Here is a 23,555-nt window from a genome sequence, read left to right on the forward strand (position 1 = left end):
ATCAGCTTTCCAGGATGGTACAGTTTTAAACTTTTTCATATGATACAGGTCTGATTTACACTTTTGTGCAAATTTCTGGACGGAATTGACTTTTGTTTTACATGCTTTATTATTAAGTGAAATTTCATTTCATTTAATAAATAAATAAGCAAAATATGTCCAACATTAATGATAACGTTCAAAATGAATCTTCAGATTGCTCAGCAAGACGGCGGCTTGGAACATCGATCATCAAAGGCACAAGTGCACCTGTGGAATTCTTTTGTACATCAATAGAAATCTGACAACTGTTTGAATAATTACAGCCAGTTGGAACTCCATGTATAAAACCTCCTTGAAGGATAAAATAAAAAAGCATGCACGAAAATTGAAACGCCCCATCGGAATAGAGGTGCCGAGTTAGTGCACTCCGCATTTTGCGGTTGAACGTCTGACGTCGACCTGTCTGGCTCCCGGCTTGCTGCACACACGTACCGACCGGTACACACACTGGGAAAAGATAACGTACACATACTGCCATGCACCGTAAATGTGTACACGACAGTCCGTGCGGCGCGTTGTGTGTGTAATGCATCATCCCATCAATCAAATGCAATCATCATCAGCAACACATCAAAACAGACATGGCGGACTACAATCCGTTCTTCGAGGATACAGACGGAGAAATTGAAGACAGCATAGTTGCCGCTGTCGAAGACGAAAAACCAAGAAAACCAGCAACATCATCCGAATCCCCTCGAACTCCTGAGAGAAAAGACGAACTCAATTATGATTCCATCGCTGTGAAATTACTGAAAGACAACCTGCTGCTTTCTGCTTTGGAGCTCCACACTGAACTGACTGAGAATGGCCGACAGCTGCCCCGCCTCCGCGACTACTTTTCCAATCCAGGGAATTTCGAAAAGCAGGCAGAACGCGGTTCTCCCTTGGTCGGCGGAAGCCTATGTGAGTATAACCAAAGGTTTGGTAGACCGAACCACTGACAGAGCATGATTTGCGGAAGTAATACAGTTAGAATATTGGTCATTTCCCTTCCAGTAGAAAGAGAGGTAGGCCTAGTGGCAGTGCAGTGTGACTGACCACTGACTTTAATTACCGGTAGGATGTTTCTACTGACACTGTCACTGAACTGGCTAAAATACAGTTGTGGCACAGCGTCACTGAAGAAGTAGATCTAAAAATACCAGCACAGCCAGGTGTCGAACACATCGACACCCTAATGTTTTTCTATCAGATATCTAAAATATCGCACAATTTGCCTAAAATTTTGCTCACATGTGAAGAAAATGCTCTGAATTCACATGCGTGCATTTAGAAAAATGTGATTTGATTTGCAGTAGAAATCTACACGCTGCATATTCTTAATTGCTTCGAATGCGGGGGTTGTTATTTTGACGCACTCAGTTGCGCCACAATTTTGAAACCAACAACACCCCTAGGCCCTACCTACCCTTCGCTTTATTGACAATACGTGTGAAATGCACGTAATGCTTCCGAAGACTGTGGTATCATTGTTTTGCTGTTGATCTTGTTTATTATCGGGTTTTTCAGTAATATTTGGATATCATCAAATCCCCAGTGAAGAATGCAAAACCACTGCGCGTAGTCTCATGCGTGAATGTTTGTTCTTTACACACAATGCTGTAAATAGAGGGGTGTTGATTTCAATGTACAGTGTCGATGTGTTGGACGCCTACTACATGTACAACACAGAAGGTTCGACCCTCTGTCCCACTTCAGCTTCCATGGAGATGATCATGAATACTGTATAAGCTGTTTAATATTTTCGCATGGGTTTAATTTATGCGAATTTCGCGAATCACAGTTCGATCGCGAATTTAAAAACATGCGAAAATGTCTCCATGCACAGTGTTAATAGAGCATTAACGGCGTCGATTCGCAAAAACAACATCGCGCGAAAATGTCTATGACCTCGTTATTCGCGAAAATATCTGTACACGAAAATAACAGCGTATACAGTATTCTGATGTCAGCTAGACCCTCCAACGTTGCCAGTTTTACACTTGATGAAGATTGTAATGTTAGATGCTAATAACTTGTCACCAACATTACTTATGTCTCTTATTTACTTTACCAAATGGAATATTTTTTTTCTATTGATGGCTGGATTTTACCAAGGTTGTTCCACCAAACTACCTCTAGAGACTCTACCCCAAATGGCAGTGTGAATGATGCAGTTTATGCCCCGTTACATTATGTTACAATATTCTTGCAGACCTCTTCGCTTGGCAGGGGTTTTTATGATTTTTTTTTTTTTCAAGTGTGCTGCAATAAAAAAAAAAAATGAAACTGTATTGTAACATTAGATTTTGTCTTTTGATATAAAACTATATTGTATTTAAAAAGAGAGTAAGACACACACACAATTGATGAAATACACTTGTATCAATATCATGTAAAAAATATTCTAAAATGTGAAAATATTTATACCGTAAGTACCCGGTAAGTGAATGTCTCTGAAATTGATCCAGCATGAAAACATTATGCATAGTACATTTTAGTAGCTCCCACTATTACATCATCAAGATTCAAGTAGAAATCTCCCAATCTCTACGAAAAACTATACCATCCCTCTAATGCTGATTTTCATTGTGGATTTTGCCATCTCCCCCCCCCCCCCCTTCTGAAAATTGTTCAGTCAAGTACATGTATTGTTTCAAGTGTCTGTAACTCAAAAGTAGCTGCAAAGTTGGGATGCTTTCTGCAGGATGATTGACCATTTGTGTACTGAGAGACCTTCCCATCTAGCTACATGCAATAATATGCAATATGTATGAGGATGTCCCATACGTAATGCATTTGTCCCATACGTAACATTATTTAATTGCCTAATAAAAAATATTTCTTTTACTATTTTTTCTTCTTTATATGGTATTTAACTTCTTTTAAAACAATAAATTAGAACTTTCTAGAAGGGCATACAAGTAACCTTAGAAATTTCAGAAAAAAACCTAAAAAAATGACCTCTTTTTGTTACACTGTACGTATGGGACATCTCATGATAGGACACGAGCTAATTTGCATAATCATTTGCATAATCCCTAAATTTTCATACCAAGTTAAACTATTTGATGAACTTCTTATGTCCACATACATTGTATTAATCAAATATCATTTGCTTTCCTTTGAATAGATATGAAGTTTTATATATATGTCCCATATGAAACGCTGTATTTCACATTTATGCAAATGAAGCCCTTGAAATTTGCATAAGGAAATCAAAACTTCAACTCATAAAGCTTCAAAATGATACCTAACCAAATATGTCAATATTGAGCAAAGATGAAATTTTGCCCTCTGAGGGGACCATATCTTGGACTTGCCCTGCAAAGAATTTCCTAGCACATGGGATATTCAAAATAGAGGATGACTGGCGGGGGAGGGAACATACCGATTGTTCCACCCGAAGGGTTTGAAATGCTATTGAGGGAGGTTATAATTCCCGAGACAAAGTCGAGGGACTTATATAGCCTCCTGAAATAGCATTTCAAACCCTGAGGGTGAAACGTTTGGTACATGATCCCAACAACAAAAGTCATCATCTGTTATATTATATGAGTTAGTCATGGGTTAGGCAAATTTATCCTATCGATTGCGTGAAAAATATGATTGTCATTTGTTACGTTAAAATGTTTTCCCATGGGAGAACATTACAAAAATGTTCTGCCCATGGGCGAACATAACCAATGTGCCTCCATCACGTGACTGTGTTTAGCCAATCACTAACCGGTATTTGACTAACCCATGTAATATAATTCAATGATTCCTCATTTATTATATTTTGATGATGTACATTTATATTAATTACAATTTAAGGGTGAAATTATCTTTATGATGTCTGCATTAAATCAAATTGTTTCCTTAGATGTGTGATTTTTAATGAAGTACCGTATGTATTATTTTCAGTTCTCTCAAATGGACAGGAAAGGTTTGAATACATAGGTATGGAGCCTGCAATTCATGAGGCAAATGACTTGTCATGATCATAAGTGATAGTAGAGTTAGTAGGTTTCTTTGGTAACATACTAATCTAAAAGCCTATTATATAAATAGCTTCCTGTTTCCTCAAAATGTTTCACTATGTACTTCCTTAAATTGCTTTACCCAAAGCAATATGTAATTGTCTGTTATGATGATAGACATAGATTTTTATCATGGCTATACAGCTGTAATACTGAAAGACACTGAATAATCAGCGTTTATTTACATATGTCAGTCACTCCTACTTGCAATAAACAGGCCTTGAATCAATAATTTGAATAATTTAGATCTCAATTTGAATCTGATATCTTTTTGAGGAACTTCAATTTATAAGGCATGTTTTTAAGCATGATGTGCATTAATACACTGTGGACATATCAATGTAATCTTACAAGTATGGTAGTGGGAGCTGAAATGTACCATCTAGGAAGTTATCTTCTTCTTAAAGTTAGAAAATCTGCCTGATGTGCTGTGGTGTAATAAGGTTGAATATTTCAGGCCGAACCATGTCATACATGCAGGTGCAGTTAATGCGCATCTTGTGTAGTTTAGTACAATGTCCAGACTGTGAACAAGTGCTGGCAGCATTTTTGCATATTCAGCAACATCAACTCACTGAATTATCTGTCTCCTTTTCTCTGAAAAAAGAGGGGGCGGTGTCCCTGTATATATGCAATAAACATCTGGGTAGAGTCCCAAGTGTACTGTAAACACCATAGAAACATCAGACCCACATCATTTTCTGTCTTACATGATTATGTGAAGTGATTGATGATGCGATTAAGAATCTGGAAATCAAGTCGGGTGTAACATTGTAGACCAAGTCTGAGTGATCACATAAATCACTGGTAGTTAATGACATATAGGGAAAGAGGGAAATGAGATGAAAGGAGCTTCATTTGATACATTTCTCTATAGAATCATAATACACCTTTAAGTCTAGATTTACTGGATGTACTAGTAGTTCTAAGATCTAGAATAGAATACAGTATGTGGGCCTCTTACTTTAGAATACACTGAAATCTCTATGTTTCATCTGTGATTTTAATGCAGCAGAGTAGATACTGTGAATATAAAAGTAGTAGTGTCTGCTGATCATTGTCATCTCTTATGAACCAATACAGTGGACTCCCGTTAAATGATGAACCCCTTGATACCGGCAGTTTTCTTTTGTTATATCGAAATTTCGTTATAATCGAACAAATAAACAATAAAAATACAGAGAGTGGATAAATTTATGGCCTGAATTTTTACTTCGTTGTAACCTGAATTTCGTTACGACCATGGCCGTTATAATGGGAGTGGACTGTAGATATGAAGTCATTGCAAACAAATGAGATGCATGTGATGCTTATAACAGTGTGTAAAAATGGTGTACAATGTAATTAGTATTCGTGCTGCTGTCAGTGCTACAGGAATGTCTGTAAGTACGTACAATTTTTGGTGTAACTCACAGATGATAACTGATATCTGTTGTTGTATTGAAAAGAAACAAAAAGGAACAAATGAAAAAAAAATTGAATTTAAAAAATCAAAGCAAAACATTGTAAAATATTTCACTGCATGTTTTTCATTAACAATTTTTGTACATTGTACATGATGTAGATTACAAATGATGTAATGTTCACCATATCAGACAAATTATCAAATATTTGCGAGAAAAGCAAAAATCAACTCTTTTTGGCCAAGCAATCAAATCACATGAAGTACATATGTGCAGTGATTTAATAAAATTCAGTGGGGCCACAAAAATATTGCATTATGCAATATGCAATATTTTTGTGGCTAATATTGCATGTGGGTGTTTACAATGAATGCTCTTCAGATTTATTAATTACAATGTATCAAGTGAGTCAAAGTTCTTTATAATATCATTTAGAAAATATGTAATTAATTACTATTCATGAGGGATTTTTTTTTTTCCTCTGAGGAACTGATGAGTCATTATTCTTTAAAAGTAGAGCAGGCTACAATGAATGTACATGTACAATTGTATGTATACTGTGTACATAAGTATGTACAGTACTGTACAGCTTTAAGGTGTTATAGTAAAGTTGATGCTTACACAGCGCCCTTTCAACTGGGTACAGAGCTCTGTGTTTCCTTCAGAAAAGTAAGGCATTTGATTTACAAAAGTGGGTATACCATGGAAGTTGACTGAGAGTGTAATGAAGTATACATTTATTGATAAATTCAGAAAAGATCATTTAGATATAAACTATAAATTTTCAGCGTGTAATTCTATCATTTTACTGTATCTACATTTAAGCATTAATGTGAAGTCAACTGCACTCAATCTCTCTTAAATGTATTCGCTGTGAATGCATAGCCAGCTGTGTTTAATGTCTATTAAACATGTAATGGAATTTCCTGATGATAACTCATCACCTTTCAAATATCCCTCGCCTGGTTTTGCCGTCTAGACCGTACATCTAGCGAAACCACCTTCGACTCCCTTGACATGGCACGCTATTCCGACGACGGCAACAACCAGGTTGACGAGAAATGTGCCGTGCTCGAGTTTGAGCTGCGCAAAGCCAGAGAAACCATCAAGTCACTGAGAGCCAACCTAACAGAGGCAGCAGGTGGGTGTCTGAGTTCCCACTGGTGTGGAGTTAAAGTTTGTGTGTCCCTTTTGCAACCCTGAAAATTAAAGATTCCCTTCATACATTATTTGTAAGCTGGAATTTTGTGGAGGTAAATAATCTAGACCTTTCCTCAGAATAGTAGAACTGGAAACTTCTTCTTTACAATGGAGAGGAAAACAATAAGTAATAATTTTCCAGTGATTTTTTTTTGACCCCCCCCCAAAAAAAAAAAAAAAAAAAATTCCAACTGTTATTCTCGGTGCGAAAGGGAAACTTATTTTCGAGAGACATGGGGTTAGTTTTTAATTTCTGAGGTGTATTACTGAACGATTTCATTTGTGATGTTAGAAGACTTTATTCTTCAACCATGCAGAATTACATGATGTTTGCAAATGGGAAATGACCTAACCGATAGTCAAAAATCCCAAGTAGTGAAATGGCCCATAGAGTGAATTCGCTCTAGCAAAATTCCCCTTTCAAGGAACATGGCCAACAAACAACAGTAGTGGATCCAGGGGGCAGCATACCGGGCGCGCGTCCCCCTTTATTTTTTGTTAAAACAAGAAATAAAAAGAAAAAAAATGGGGGAGGGGTGTGTGCACCCCCCTTTAATTTTGTAAAGGCGCCCCCTCTTTATGGAATTCCTGGATCTGCCCCTGAGCAAGACTTGTAGATGAAAGCTACTGAAGTAATAGATTGAGTCACTTCAAATAATACATGATGAGGAACTTCTGGAATATTATAATTTTCACATCATCATGCTACATGTACATAGTATCTGAAAATAGCTCTAATGGTTATGGCACAGTAATGTCACTTCTCATTTGCAATACTGTACGAGCTGAAATTTTCGCTTACAGATATTTTCACGAATTGCTACTTGGAGGACATTTGCGCGTGTTGTTAATTTCGCGGTTCAAAGGTGATTCGCGAAATTCGCGAAAATAAAACCACCGCGAAAATTTCAGTTCATACAGTACTAAATATACATAAATATATTCTGTGTTGTGTAATGTGTGTCACTAGGTAACCCACCCCAACCTCTCCTCTTTTTTTTTTTTCAGAGCATCACCTAAATATATATACAATATTTTGACCCATTGCTGACATTGACTGTAGGTGATATTTCTTAAGTTGTGATATGCTGACGTTTACTCATTAGCATTTCTCAAAGTCTTATGTATGTATTTGTGTGTATGTCTATGTGTGCAAACATATTTTCATTTGAAATTAGGTAATTTCTATTTTGGACTCCTGTCCTGTGAAGCTGGTATGTGTGATATCGTGATCTATGTATGACTCGTGTTAAATTCCAGAGAGCGACATTCCATCTCCAGTCCATTCCAACAAGGACCCAGAAGGCAATGCTGTTGAGGTAAGAGTGTATAATGCAAGCTGTTTCACATTGCCCTATACAGTGTATATTCCAGCGTGTGGAGTGAAGCAAGAATAATTCATATGATTGAGAGCCAGGCCATGGTGGGCAAGTTGGTGGCAAGTGCAGTGTGGTTTTTGTGGTGAATTGGCAAAAATTTGAAAATGTCACTCTCTTCTACTGTGCAGATGAATGCCTGTACCACCAGCTAGTTCATGATGGTGTCTCCATATTCAGTACAAATAAGAAAGTGTTTCTGAATAGCTCAGCGTAAAGCAGTTAAATTTTTGTCATATTTCAAATTAAGGTAAAGCTTATGCTTTACCTTAATTAACGTAAAGCAGTTAAATTTTTGTCATATTTCAAATTAAGGTAAAGCTTATGCTTTTACATTTAACTTGAAGAGCCTTTCTTATCCCAGTGCATATTTTAAACAGAGAGTCGACTCTATTAGGTTTGGGATCAATAGGAAGTATCATTTCAACCAAATGCTGCTTTGGGCGTAAATTACAAACTGAGCGCTGTACTTAAGCCGTCCAAAGGTCACAGATAAGGAAAACCTTCCTTATGCTGTGAATGTACCCAAAATGCATACAAGGAAAAGAAGAAAAGAATGACGAATGGAAATCCCCCATTGAAATGAGGGCAGGAGCATTGTGCATTGTGCATAATTATATTGGATTGCTGCAGGCTGTTTGGTTCTCATGTGTGAGGGAGATATTACAGAACTTCTATGTGTTGGATACGACATATTTTCATATTTGTAAGAGACAAAGTCATTTAAAACAATTTGATGTGAAATATGGTCACTCACCATAATACTACTAGAAATGTTGAAAGCTCATCATGCAATAACAGGTTAAGCCATCTATCAACCTTTACCATAGGTGTATAGAAGCTTTACCTCCTATTGTATGATCATCCCCAACTGATGAAAGTTTTCTGTATCGATATCTCATCATTATTCATCATGTTGTGGTCTTTTAGAATACATTTTTTTTGTCCTTGTGTGATTGTCTGTCTTATGCATTTGTATTTTATGTTGTAATTTGTGGATGACATGCAGGAAGCTACAAGACCCCTAGAGAGGAGAGCCGTGAACTTTCTGGTCAATGAGTATCTCATGAACAACAACTACAAACTGACCTCAATCACATTTGCTGATGAGAATGAAGACCAGGTAAGTTACATCTGAGCTTTTTCTTTTTAATTGAGAGAGAGATGAATTGAACGAATCATGTTTGCCATTCTAAAGTAGGTACTATTAAGCATATAAATTCTTTCAAAGTTCATGACAGTGCTAAGCATCAGGCAGATCAAATACAAGAAAAGCAGTCATGATTCTATGTGTACATCTCTTGAGATCCAAATTTTTAAAGACTGCAATATATTTACACTTTTTTGTTTTGATCTGACCAGTTTTGTTTTTTTATAGGATGATTGAAGTGTTTGTGCATGTTTTGAAGCTGTTAAATCGAGTGCAGTGCCTACATGTATATTGAGTTGCTTAATTTTTCATCCGCTTCAAAATGTTACTTTTTACTTTGGCAGTATATTTGAAATATTTTGTTATGCCTAAAAAGGAATCAAACAAAGGCTGTCTGTGGCATGAATTTTGGAGTGTGATTTTAAGCCTTCATCATACAACCTGATATTGGGAAACGTGTGGTCAATGAATCGTTTCTAATGACAGGATTTTGATGACTGGGATGATGTGGGCCTGAACACACCCCGCCCCCCTGACCTGCTCCACCTCTACCGGGACTACAGCCGCCACGTCATCGTCCGCCCGGAGACAAGGGAGTTTGGCTGTGGAGAGGACAGCATCGATGAAGAGCAGCCAGAAGCAGTAGAGGCCGACCTCAATATGAGTATCGAACAGCAGAGACAGCATTATGTAAGCTGGATACCACTTTGGAGATATATTGTTACAGACCATAATGGAGAAATTATAATGTCTTTAAATAGACCAATCAACCCCTTGTAGCTTAAAGAACCAATGTTATAATTTTTCACTGATGTGTGGGCACTGTAGTAAAACTGTAAAGGTTTTTATGGATTCTTATTGCAGAATGTCGATATACAGTATAACACAAAAAAGCCCCCCCCAAAAAAAAAAAAGAAAAAAAAAGAAAAAAAAAAGAAAAAAAAGAAAAAGAAAACAAACAAATATATTTTGATCAAAATATGGGGTCAAGGTTTACTGTAACAGACAAATTTGAATTGTTGAATTGTACGATAGTATGTGCACACAAAGGACAGTTGAGCATGTATTGGCAATGCAATAGTTTGTCAAGCCAGTAATGTTTATGTCACTTCACACAAAGTAAAGGCACACCCTTGCAATTTATTGAACAACTGTGTTCAATCTTTTTCTGTCAACAACTTACATGAATATATATATTTTTTTCTCAGAAAATGTCGGTGGCCAAAGCCTCCTCTGATCATTGAGGAGAAGAGAAGGATTTTTGCAAAGTTTTGGCCATGTGATTTCTTTGATTCATGATGTCACCTGATATTGGACAGGTTGTTGATATCAGGGAATATGTGTCTTGTGTAAGACAGGGCTTGTCAGTAACTTTTTTTTCCCCCTGTTCAGGACCCTAAAATCTGAAGATTTAAATCTTTGGTGGCCCAAAATAAAAGGAACATAACAATCCACTTTGAATCTTAAATTCTTGATCGGGCCACCAAAAGATAACCTTTCTGGAAATTTGATGGCCCAACATCAATCTTTAGCGGCCTTGGGCCACTGCTGATGTAGAGCCCTATGTTAGACATGAAATATTGATTGGTGTAGTTGGGACATGTTAGAAGAGCAGTTTCCTTTCAGCAAAGTACTGGTAGTTGGATAGAAGAGAAAGCATTACACGCAATTCATTGATTTGTAGGAAGCCGAAATGGAAGACATGGACAAGCAGATGTCTCAGCTGAGGTTAGACAAAGAGGAGCTCCAAGCAGTTATCGAGAAGATGGAAAGGTAAGGAAGGTTCTGCTTACCTGAAGAGGGTTGGGATGTGGTGCGTGTTGTGGTGGATTGTTCACATGTGACAAAATCATCCGGCTGTGGAAGAATTGCTTCTGTGTCAAAATTCACAGAAGATTATGTCAGTTGGCTTCTTAATATCAGAGTAAAATGCAGCATATTATTATATATAATGAGGCACTCTAGTAGTAATGTGCAAGCATATCGTCGCCAGTCACACGAACCGACGAATCCCTCAGGTTTGCGTAAGAATGACAATTCGAGAAAAACGCGTTTGAAGTTAGCCCATTTTTGACTTATGGTTGCTACACTTTCATGTCTATAATTTCCAATTATTTTGGTAGTACACCAGACTTCAATTCTTGCTCTAACTTGTGAAGTTTTTATCGAATTGTATTGTTAACAAATAAGCGGGAAATCGTCAAAGAGCTGCATGCATGTATTTTCGGTCTGCAAAGAACGTTGCCATTTTCCTTGTGTGTCCATATGTACATGTACATTGAGCGTTGTCATTGTCAACACATGTATTACATAGTACGCGCACTATGCGCGCAGTCAATGAACTGTTGAATCTCAAAAACAACACGCAAGTCAATGCGCACTGATTCGTCGGTTCGGTGACCGCGCGTACTAGTACGCGCGGTCACCGAACCATCGAATCGCCTGATTGTTTAACACACGCGTCTATAGGGAAAACAAATAATTTTCACAAATGGAATTACATACTTCTACAAAAGTGATAACTACGTAAAAATTACACCGAATTACACACTGAGAATTTCAGAATATGTAGTATGGAATGTCTACTATCGAAATGATTGAAAATCTCAAAATCGAAAATTTGACCCAAAATCGAAAATTTGACCCAAAATCGAGTGATTCGTCGGTTCGTGTGACCGGCGACGATATATTTGACCACCAACCCTGACTTGAGTGCTTGCCTGAACCACATCATTTTACCCATATCGTGAATAATTTATGACTTCCAAATATCGCACTCTACGAGAACAGCGGGCCGTATAATTTCCCTATTCCACGTCCAGGATATGCATAACTCATCACTGGGGTGTAGAACACAAACAAATATTTATCTGACACTTTAGAGAAAGGAATGCATTCCAAGTGACCTTTGACCAGACAGACTGAAAGAGGATTGCCATTACTCCTTATCAATCCCACGATACAGGCGCTACTTGTTTTGTGATAGCTTTGTCACTTATCACAGTTCAATATACGCTGTAGAACATCCTGGATTATCAAAATGTATGTCTAAATGTGTGTTTAGATTTTGTTGATGTTTTATGGGTGGTGTATAATATTGGTAGTGTACGTATTGTATGTTACCCAGCTGGTTTTTTAGAATTTATTAGACGTCGTTTATGTCCCATTCACAGTAACAGGAATGTATTACAGATCTTTTTCTCATGTCTTGCTTTGTTGATATAGTACTTCATTCTGAATCTCCCAACAAGTAGGTACATATAATGTAATGCGGTGCATACATTTGTTAATGAGAGGTTTGAGGCAAACAAACTTGTGCATCCATGTCATTGCATTGCCCTTTGAGCGCCAGAAGGTCGCTGATGCAGAAGTGTTCTGTGTATATTCTAACTGATATGCATGCAGGCATGTACTAATGGTACCCCTACAATTGTTCCAATTTTGAGAGTGATGTATTGCATGCTGTTTGTTGATACCGTATTAAGCTGAAGTTTGCCCTTCATGGCCATCCTCAAGATCATAACCAGATTGATTGACACTGATGGCCCAATTTTACTCCAATTCCAAGTCATTTTCATATTTTAAGGAAAACCTGAAGTAGCATGATGTTAAGAGAGCAATCTGTACTTGAGCCATTTGGTGCAAACACAAATGCCTGATAATTGAAATCAAACATAGACATAAAACAGATATCAGATGTAAATCCCAAGTGCTAGATTTTTATCGGTTGAAAGCAAAATTGATTTGTTTTGGGGTTTGATTTTGAATAAAGGTTTTTTTGTGCACCAGATTCTAACATGATCAAATAGTTTACACTGTATATTCCAAATAGAATGCAATTTCAGCTTCCAGAATTCATTAAAAACAAAAATGAATTTGAATTTGAGCTGTCAATTACAAATGACAAAATCTATAAGTGCCCCACAATCCCTTGCCACACAAAATGAAGTACATCTGTTTTCGTTTCTTATCTTAGGTCTCGTTTACAGCATTTTGCAAGTGTTGATATGAATTGCTAACAGCATGCTCATAACCATTGTTATTTGCAAGAAAACAAAAATGTTGGTTTGCTCTGGAATGCATTCTTTTGGGCATTTAATTCAAAATTTCCATGAAATCTTGTTTTTCTCATACTATTTGAGTAACTAGTTGATGCACCTACTGTGTTGCTATTACATGTCTAAATTTGTGGTACAAAAAAAAAAAAATAGTTTAGCGTGATGTGTGTGTATGAAACATTATGATCTTTATTATGTGTTTATGCTGTTTCTAAAGAATGTTAATAGCATAATGAAGCCTCATTTAAATGCTCTGAAAATGTTGTAAAGCAATGAGTGAATTTTCCATCATGATCATTTTGTAGGGAAATCACAACTCTCAAGACACCCAAGCAGTCAACTCCAAGCATCAGCCCTATTACCTCCCCCATCAAGGACCCTGCCTCCATCGCCAGTGAGCGGGGGGAGAGACGCGAACCCATTGGTCAGGAAATGACCGATGACACACCCCACATATCCGTATCGTCCTCGCCCCCATCCAATCAGGTGGAGGCCCTACAGGACATCTCCGAACCTGTGGCCGAGGATGAAGACGAGGACGGGGTCGGAGGTCAGGCGGGTGAGGACGATCCCGACGCCGGGCCGCCTCTCGTCAACGGTGATGAGAGGAGTGGCGAGGGTCAAGAGGAGGACAGGGGAGAGGTCGAAGGTCAGGGAGACGAGCAGGCGGAGACGGGAGATGGATTCTTCACCAGGAGGAAGTAAGATTTTTTACTCTTTCTTCAAGCTGTGATCTTCCTGTAGAGTAAATTTTGTAGTAGGATGTAGCTTTATTACCACTGGATGAAGAAATCCAATTAAGACCGACGTCTTTCAGCTCCAACAAAGACAGTGCATACTGAACATTTTGACTCCACTTGTATTGAACTGGATGATTTGCAGAATTTTATGGACAGTCCAAATCATGGTTGTAGTCAATCATTGTAATGATGTGGAGACATGAGTTGTAGATGATTAAAGAGCATTGGAATATCATTGGTGCATTATGTATCACTAGCAGCTGAATGATAAGTCACCATAAAAATGATAAAGGATTTAACGATGCACTGCTGAATTGGAGGTCCGTTTCATGAAGTCATCGCATAAAAGTCTATTTTGCATAAATCTCAGAATGGCCAAAGTCGCTCATATGTAGCTATGAGACACTTTCAAAGAGAAGTAAAATCCATTTCATGAAGTCTCTCATAAGTGTACTAACTTACAAGCAAAAAGTCTCTCATGAGACTTTCATGAAACAGACCCCAGGGTGTGTTGCTTCATTGCACATAAATTTACGCCCTATTCATTCCAAACCCTCTAAACAGAAATGTGTCAGAAGCGTTCCAGCGGGCGTTGCTGGGCACTGTGGTGCACCCTGTTGAGACCACAGAGGCACGGCTCCTAGAAGAGGTGTCCCACATTGCTGCATCAGGCCAGGGTATTGTGGAGATGTTGGCCAGGTGTCTGCCCCACATCATCCCCAATGTCCTCCTGGCGAAGAGAGAGGTGAGGCTACATAGGAGGGAAACATCTTCATTACAATACTCTTAACTCCCAGTGATCATAGAAGTGTGTTTTTATGCCAGTGTTGTGAGCATGACTCTGCAGTTTGTAGGGAAAGTGAGTCTTCTGTATTGTCTGCTTGCAGGAATTAATAAAATTTGCATGTGGCACCATGTAGCTGTGTAGGTTTTACTTTGTTATAAAAAGCTGACTGAGTTTGTTACAAAACCCAGGTATTCCATGATTGAATTTCTTCTCACTTTTTTTTTTTTTTTTTTTTTTTTTTTTTTTTTTTTTTGGGGGGGGGGGGGTAAGATCTTGGTTTTGTGAAGGTTTTGCGAGAAATTTGCAAACCTGGCTTCAGACACAAACTCATCATTCAACCCTGCAGAAAATATGTTCATTGCATGCTCATGTATGTTTCAGTGTATTATTAACCCATTGAGGACGAGTCCCGGGCAAGTGTCTATGGAAAATGCATGTTGTAGCAAAATCAGTCCGTCCTCAATGGGTCAAACCTTAGTAGCAATAACCTAGAACCCATTTACGTCAGTTTGAATCACCATTAAGGAATTAATAATGTATTTTGCGAATGGGCATTCACAACAATGTGTGCTTTTGCCAACCAATGTCTGTGTGTAGGAGTTAGTACCATTGATCCTCTGTGCTGCCTCATCCCACCCGGAAGCCAGGGAGAGGGATCAGCTGCTCAATCTACTCTTTAACTTGATCAAGAAGCCAGACGAAGACCAAAGGTTGGTATGGGAGCTCTTTCGTAGACTCTCACAAGATGTTAAAGCACCCTGCCCTCTTGTTCAGACATGTTTCTACCTTTTGCTGATGTACAAGTTATCAAACATGTTCTAGTCCCGTGGTTCCTTTTTTTCCGACATGTTTGTTAAATTGTAGATCAGCAGTTGTGATCTTATATATTTCATTTGTGGAGGGAGACAAATTGAAGAAAATTCACACCTCAACCTTCACCCCTCTGCTTAATCATCTCTTGCTTTCATGTTTCTACCTATTTCCTGGCAGCCCTGAACATCAGGTCATCCAGAAATTAAAAGCAGAATGTGTGGTATAAGTGGGGTGAATTTCCATCAAAGACACATATTGGGAGATGGTAACAAGATTTAGTTAAAATAAAGTTTTGCTATTACTTGAGTTTACAGAGAAACAATGAGTACTTTCATGCTTAATGTTTGTAGTTTTGTAATTTCAGAGGGAAAAAAATGCCAACTTGTGTGTAACCTGTGGACAGGATATTTTTTCGTGAAATACAAGCCTCTATGTAGGAAACAGATGTAGGTTGTGTCAGTACAGGATGAACAATACGTAAGGTAAGAGAAAAGTGAGATATTTTTCTCATGAAATGTTTGTATTTTGGGGTATTGTTGTTTGAGGATAGTTTGTATCACTGAATTATTCCACAGACAAGTTATACTGAGTGGCTGTGTAGCCTTCGCCAAGCATGTGGGGCCAACCAAGGCTGAGGCTGAGCTGCTTCCTCAATGCTGGGAACAAATCAATCACAAGTACCTTGAGCGGAGACTACTGGTCGCCGAGTCGTGTGGGGCACTTGCACCGTACTTGCCAGTGAGTGTCCTCTTATGTGTGTGTACCATGTGTCCTTTATGCTGGTGTGTGTATTTGAGTGTACTCCTTGACAGGAGATATGATGTTGTGTTTTATTTTGTGTTTATGTGAATATCTGTACATTTGTTTACCTGAACATTCAAGTAGGATGATTCAAATGAACTGCTTGAGAGGAGATATTGGTTTTGTATATTCATTTTGCATATTTAAACATTCAGGCGGAATGTATAGCAAGGAATGAAATCAAAATAAAACAAAAATTTCGAAGAGAGAAAGAAAAGTTTTGCCCAAGCTCATAGTTTCCTCATAAAACTGGAAGCACAGAAAATGTTTGCTCTCTTTGTTAACAACATGATGTTCTGAAAAGTTTTTTTTGACTATTTTTATCTTTGACTAATGTGTTTCTTGTTTTCCAACATTGTATATACATTTGAAATTTGCAAAACTGCTTCTGTCATGTATTTCATACATTTCTGAGAAAGCAGAACGAAAAAGCTAAAACACCTTAAGTTTTGAATTGAGTCAAATCTAAAAACCAGTCACTGTTTTAATTCTGTCAGTGTACTACTACTTCTTCTGATGCTACTGCTACTACCACTACTTCGGCTGCTTCTACGAATTCTTCTTTCCTTTTTCTTTTTCTTCTTCTTCATCTTCATCTTTGTATTCTTTTCGTTATTATTTTCACCATTATCATCATCATCATCATCGTCGTCATCTTCTCATCACCTTCCTTGTTGTCATATTTGTATTATGTATTTGTTGTTGTCATGGTTGTCTCTTGCAGAAAGAAATCTGCAGCTCCCTAGTGCTGTCCATGCTGCAGCAGATGTTGGAAGACCGGGCCGAGGAGATCCGCTCGTCGGCGGTCAAGAGTCTCGGTCTCGTGTTCTCCCTAATCGACGACACGGACAAGTACAACCAGGTGAGTCGTGGGGGATGGCATCTGTGGAACCAGTCCTGCCTTTTTGCAAACTTAGAGGAGCTATATAGACATTTTACTCTTATGGACAGGATTGACTGTTGAATCCAACTTAGAAGAAGAAGAAGAAGAAAAAAAAAAGCTGATTGCTGACTGCCAATTAATGCTTGGATTTTTTTTTTCCCCACTGGAGATTGAGTGTTTACTTAAGAGATGAGTTTCTGTGGGTCAGGTTGATTTTTACCTTTTAACTGTGATGATGTGTTGACCTAGTCAGAACTCCTCTCATTGCAGTACATGCAATCCAGCATGGAACGATATTCTGAAATTTTAGTAATGTTATCCACTTCTTACCATCCCCTGCCAAGGAAACAGTGAAATGCTAGAATATAGTTTGCTCTCACTTTGATGGGAGCAGTGGTTTACTTTGGTGATACCTACAGTACATCTGTTGGGCTGGCTGTAATGATTATTTCTGCATTTTTTTGATTGTATTATTGAGACCATAACATGTGTTGCTTTTGGTAATACAATTACTCAGATCTGGATTCACTACATTCAGGAGTCACATCAGCTGCTTTGATGTATGAGGTGTCACTAGTAAACACTACCACGTAGAAAATTGTCAGAGAATTATCGTACATGCAAAATGCCTAGTACAGGTTAGTTAAACGTGGAGGTGGTTGCAGTACTTATAATCTTTTGATTTTAACAATTTCCTCATCTAACTGTGGTATTGAACATTACTTTTTCAACCAAATTTTTAGATCATAATTCCTCAGTCAACAGTCAAGATTTATTAGTCCTCTGCGGATTTCTCATTGCCCTTTTTTTGTGTGTGTGTGCTTACGATAAATCCATTCATAGTAAGGAAGAAAGGTTTGCAGTGTATCATAATAGTATACAAATGACGCACAGGTCTGAGTGCGTCAGTCGGAATTGTGTGCATAAGGTAACTATGGAATGCTTAACCCACGAGGCTTTGCCTCGTGGGTTTAGGCTGAATTCCATAGTTACCGCATGCACACTATATTCCGACTGACGCACGAAAAGACATGTGCGTCATCTGTTTTATAGAATGGGTAATTTTCTTGCCAAAAACCCATTTTTCTATCGTGTTACCCGATGACAAATTTACTGGGTGCATTTCCTTTTGGCTTGCCATAGACGAGAGCCCGAAAACCATGCTCAGTTTTTTACTGGACGCATGGTTTTTCTTCAGAACTATCCATCCAGTAAAAACTGATGCATGATTGTTTTAGCCAATAGGCGTCTCGTACTGAATGCGCGAATGCTTGCCTAGCACGCGAACCTTTGTTACAAGTGCGCGATAACATGTTTACCACTGTGACTCAGCGTGCGGCCAGTACAAATCAACACATAGCTCTCGACCAATGAGATCGCAAGATTCTCACTACCCATTCTATAATAAACCATGTCTCATATTCGCTCTCTCTCCCTCTCTCTCTGCCCGCCAACCCAGGGCCTGGACCTGCTCTTGAAGGCCCTAGGAGACAGCTCAGATGGTGTAGTCAATGCAACTCAGCAAGTCTTTCTTCCTGCCTTTGCCGCGTGGGCCCAGGATCTGGACAGACTCGAGACAAATCTAGTCTCAACTGTACTAAGGCGCCTTGAAGTCACTGCAATAGTAAGATTACACTTCTCTCCATTCACTTTGTTCTCTTTCTCTTCACCCCCATCACTCTTTTTCAGTCACTTATTACATCTCTCTTATTGATGTATCTCCAATATATCCCTGTACTCTCTGTATATCTCTCTTTCAAACATTCAATTCATGAGTGTGTCTCTGTGTGTGTATGATTGTTTTTGGAAGTCATTTTTTTTTTTTTTTTTTGGCTGGCCATATGTAGATCTAATTTGAAAGGAATAGAAGTGAATGGATATTTGCAGTCATTTTGAGTGACAAATATTATTGAAAAAGGGAAAAGTAAGAGAAGAATGTAACAAAGAATACTTGTTGACATACATACAATGCATAGATTAAGATGTGAAAAAAAAAAAGAGTAACAGAGTTTCAAGCAAGTATGCATGATACAAAGGAGAAAGGAGCCATGACATACGTTTATGGTGAGGGCAATGAGGTGACTCAGTCCGCAGCGTGTCAAATGGGCTCAGATTTGGGCCCCGCTTCAAATTCCAGTGAGTCTTACTAAGCAATGTTGGGTGATATTATGCAGTCCCTTCTAGTAGAGGCAAAACAGTCTGTCCCTTGGTTAGGATGTAAAATGGAGATCCCTTGTGTATAAAAGACCCAACTTCATGTATTGTAAAGAGCAAGGTGTATAACCCAGTGAAGCGGTCCCCCCTAGTATATACTCCAAGACCCCATGAAAGACTAGCTAATACAACAGAATAATCCGAAGCTGTCTATTAAACCATCTTGGCAGATTGAAAATAAAAACAAACCAACAATTTACTGTTTGCTAGTAATGCTGCTATTTTGTTTTCCTGATGTCACGTGGGCAATCTGTTTCCTCGTGCACAGGACTTGCAGAGACCCAAGCCAGACATACTGCAGGGGGAGCGGTTAATCCAGCACTACGCCCACACGCTACAGTGCCTCGTCCCTGCCGTCTACGCCAACGTCCTCCAGATGGGCCCGTTTCAGGATGCCCTGGAGAATGGGAGAGAAGGTGGCGAGGAGGACGAGGAGAGGGAGGAAAGGGAGGAGGAAGAGGTTGAGCTTGAAGGTAGGATTGAGTAGTAAATGTATTCTTAGGTGGGTAGTGTGCTTCTAAACCCTATGGCCCGAATTCACGAAGGTGGTACAAATGAAACCATGGTTTAAACCATGGACAAAAACCATGGAATGCCAAGTGTTGCATGCGATATTTCGCTACGAAATCAGTCATTTCGTCGATGAAATGATTATTTTGTAAAGAAATGACAACATTTTGTAACTAAATGATCATTTCGTCCACGAAATGATAATTTCGTTAACGAAACAGTCATTTTGTCGACGAAATGACCAATTTCGTAACGAAATATTCTGTTTGACACTTGGCGCTCCATGATTTTTGTCCATGGTTTAGACCATGGTTTTGTTTGTACCACCTTCGTGAATTTGGGCCTTTGTGTACTGAGAGACGATTAGCACAGAAAAGCCCATAGTATTTTACACTTTGTCTGAAGTCCCTGGCACAAAGAGGGTTACGGTAAGCATTTTGAAAAAAAAAAATAATTGACAGCCCTATCTCAAGCTGTCCCTGACTTCCATAGGTAGACTGTGTGTATCATAAAGGGCCATATGTTTTTATTGTTTTAAAGATTATTTTTGTGTTTGATTATTATTATTAATTTTTTTTTTTTTTTTTTTTTTTTTTTTGCTAAAGAATTGAAGTGGTGGTTTTGACACATGATTTCCTGCCATTGAAGTGTAGATGAATGTATCGTAGTGTGATGACACTTTCTCCAGAATTTACAAATGTGACAAAACATTTGATTAATTTATTTACAATAACGCAGATGAAATGTACAGTAATGTGATGATGCTTTCTACAGAATTGAATACAAAAACATTTGATTAAATTACCATAAATGTTTACATACCCTGAATGAAATTATAGTTTTTGTACACATGGAGTTGCCTGCAGTAAAAGTGAAGACTTGTGTGTGTTCACACTTGTGTGACTGCCAGTGCTTGTGGATGTGTAAAGAAGGGAATACATCTAATAACGTGCAATTGTGTAGTGCCAATGATTGGATGTCGTTCTGTGATACGTTGCAGTCACCAGGTTTCCCAAGCCGCTGTGTGCTCTCCACAATGTGAGTGTTATCATGGGAGGCCAGAAGAAGCTGGTGAGACTCATGGAGGCCTTCGAGAGATACACGAGGAGTGAGGAAACGGAAACCTGGCCCAGCTACAACTGGGTGATCACTGACTAGTGAGTATGCTACCATACAGGTCTCTCAGCTATTACTGGTTGACTGAAGTTTAGTGTGAACACAACCATACTTGTTTCACTGTAGTGTAGCTACATGTTCATATGAAATTATGGAGAGCACATCTACATCAATCTTCAGGCTGTAACTGATATTAAGGATGGAGTCATAGCATCCTATCTACTGCTACAGGTTGACCAGCGATTTGTGAGAAAAAGAGCCGTATCAACTTCTTGTTTGTGCAAAAATATGTCACAGGCACATACAAGACCAAGTTTGGTGTTTTTGGATTTGCATAGTATCAACATTTAAGTTACTGTGCATGTGTTTTGTGTGATATTTGTGAACTGTGTAGAAAATTTTGAAATTAAACGTGGTGAGACGTATAATGCACTTCGAATTTCCACCAGATGGTAGGCTAAGAGCTGAGGAATTAACCTGCTTGCTAAGACAACGACAACAAAATAACATTTATTTTGAGAAGCCAAAGAAAGTAAAAAAAAAAACATATTTCACCTCTTTGTAGACACATTGAAACAATTCATGCCACCATCTTCCAAATTTCTATAGCACATTTCATCCCACTTCTCTCTGAACAAATGGAAATAATTCACAACAATGTCCTCTCAAGAGAGAAAAAACAGTACCACCACACTGCCATCTGTGACGAAACGTACTATGTGGAAAGATCTGACTGAGCAATGTGGGATGGGAGAGTGACAATGTTACAAAAAAGAAACATGGAATGTTTAGTATTTTGCAATATCTTTCATTCTTCTTTTTTTTTTCTTAAAGCCCCCACCCAACAGGTGCCAAAATTTGATTCTTTTTTTTTTCTCAAAGTGTTAATGGATGTGACTTGATCCTATGATATCCCCATGTCCAAATGGAAGAATTTTATAGTAAGGAGGTTTGAGGTAAAATAAGCTTGTGTCTTGACCATCAAAGTCTTCTAGTGATCCAACCATGCACCCCCTCTCCCCATGGACATTTACAGGTAATTTATTTGTATTTATCGCTCTTTTGTGTTTGCAGCATTCCAAGGTTACTAGAAGTTGTTGGCAGATTGGATGCCATCCATACAACCTGCGTCCGATCACTCTCCAAACTCTTCGTCCACATATGCAAAACGTTTGGCCCTGCATTCACTGATTTAAAGGTGAGGGAGATGGGCACTGCTCACAATCACTGGTAACTTACACTCTGCAAGGAAGTCATTTGAAGAATTATAGTAGTACTATCAGTTCTGGGGCAATTACTCCCCTGGATAATTATCCCACACCCTTCCCCTGACCCTAACCCCTAACCCTAATCCTAATCCTAAATCCAAACTCTAACCCTAAACCTAACCCTCTAACCCTAATTACTCTATTCACGGTATTTAGCCAGGGGGTAATTGCCCTGGTACGGTACTGTCTCCTCTCTGAATTTGTCTGTTGCACAGTGCACAATTTTTTGTGTTTCATTTTGGACTCTGTGTTCCAATTCTGGTAAACTCGCACAATGATTAAAAGAAATGAATTTAAGTCTGTACTGACTAGCACAAAACATGTGGTTAAGTCTTGCCTTGATTTATCCATATGACATTTTTCTAGTAAACTTCAAGTTGAGGAAATAAGCCCAAGAATTCAGTCAGTTCTAAGAGGTGAGATCAAATTCTGTTGCCACTAGAGCAGACAAGTACATGTCTGTAGTGAAACTCCATTGTATGTAAACAAAATTATGCCATTTATACTCTCATAGAGAAGTGTGGCACTTATACATGCTTAAAGTTCTCTATGTTGCTACTCGCCAGCAAAACCTGTTTCTGGCAATGTGCTGCATTTGGTCTACATTCCTATCTGTTATGTTTTAGTGAATAATTACTGTCTTGTTTGTTGTTATTTTGTAATAACTAGAATGTGCTGGTGTTATCAAAATGTTTTGAAAAGATGTAGGTAGTAAGACATGAACAGAGCTTTACCACAGTATTACTTTTTCTGTTGTATCTTAATAATCATTTATGGTTTGGATTCATGTCCCTGCAGGTCACACCCAAATTTCTAGCAGTACTTAATGTTCCCAAGGAGCAGTACCGTAAGTATCATGTGATGTATATGCATGTTTGTAAAGTGGGATGTATTCCTGCATAAACTTGTTAATGCTTCCCCATATCTGATACAGCAAGTCTTTTGTATGCCATGGTTTGTTTGGTTATCATATTGTGATGAAACAAAGTAATATTATTATGGTTCATTTTGTTGGTAGGTAAACATTTTTTAATTCCATCTGAAACTTGATATGTTGTAGAGCTGCATTGCAGTCATGGATGCAAAATATTTGTGGAGAAAGTAGGAGCTAAACTAGTAAAGATAAAATGAACAAGCAACATCTATTTGAAAACCCTCTTAATTTGATATTTCATGCAATCTATATAGAGATA

At 38.3% G+C, this 23,555-nt stretch overlaps 1 protein-coding gene across 1 annotated transcript in view; it reads left to right on the plus strand.

The window, feature by feature from the left end:
• The first annotated feature begins 623 nt into the window (after positions 1–623).
• Positions 624–23,555, plus strand: part of LOC140232646 (RAB11-binding protein RELCH homolog) — a 40,932-nt gene continuing 18,000 nt past the window's right edge. Inside the window, exons 1-16 of the mRNA XM_072312747.1 lie at positions 624–945; positions 6,426–6,587; positions 7,907–7,965; positions 9,032–9,145; positions 9,659–9,862; positions 10,857–10,945; positions 13,536–13,931; positions 14,535–14,715; positions 15,355–15,467; positions 16,146–16,308; positions 17,096–17,233; positions 18,714–18,878; positions 19,737–19,941; positions 20,979–21,135; positions 22,169–22,292; positions 23,161–23,209. Of these exons, the coding sequence (XP_072168848.1) occupies positions 624–945; positions 6,426–6,587; positions 7,907–7,965; positions 9,032–9,145; positions 9,659–9,862; positions 10,857–10,945; positions 13,536–13,931; positions 14,535–14,715; positions 15,355–15,467; positions 16,146–16,308; positions 17,096–17,233; positions 18,714–18,878; positions 19,737–19,941; positions 20,979–21,135; positions 22,169–22,292; positions 23,161–23,209 (2,641 nt within the window). The remainder of the gene's footprint in view (positions 946–6,425; positions 6,588–7,906; positions 7,966–9,031; positions 9,146–9,658; positions 9,863–10,856; positions 10,946–13,535; positions 13,932–14,534; positions 14,716–15,354; positions 15,468–16,145; positions 16,309–17,095; positions 17,234–18,713; positions 18,879–19,736; positions 19,942–20,978; positions 21,136–22,168; positions 22,293–23,160; positions 23,210–23,555) is intronic.

This window comes from Diadema setosum, chromosome 9 (assembly GCF_964275005.1).
Source record: "Diadema setosum chromosome 9, eeDiaSeto1, whole genome shotgun sequence".
Lineage (NCBI taxonomy): Eukaryota > Metazoa > Echinodermata > Echinoidea > Diadematoida > Diadematidae > Diadema > Diadema setosum.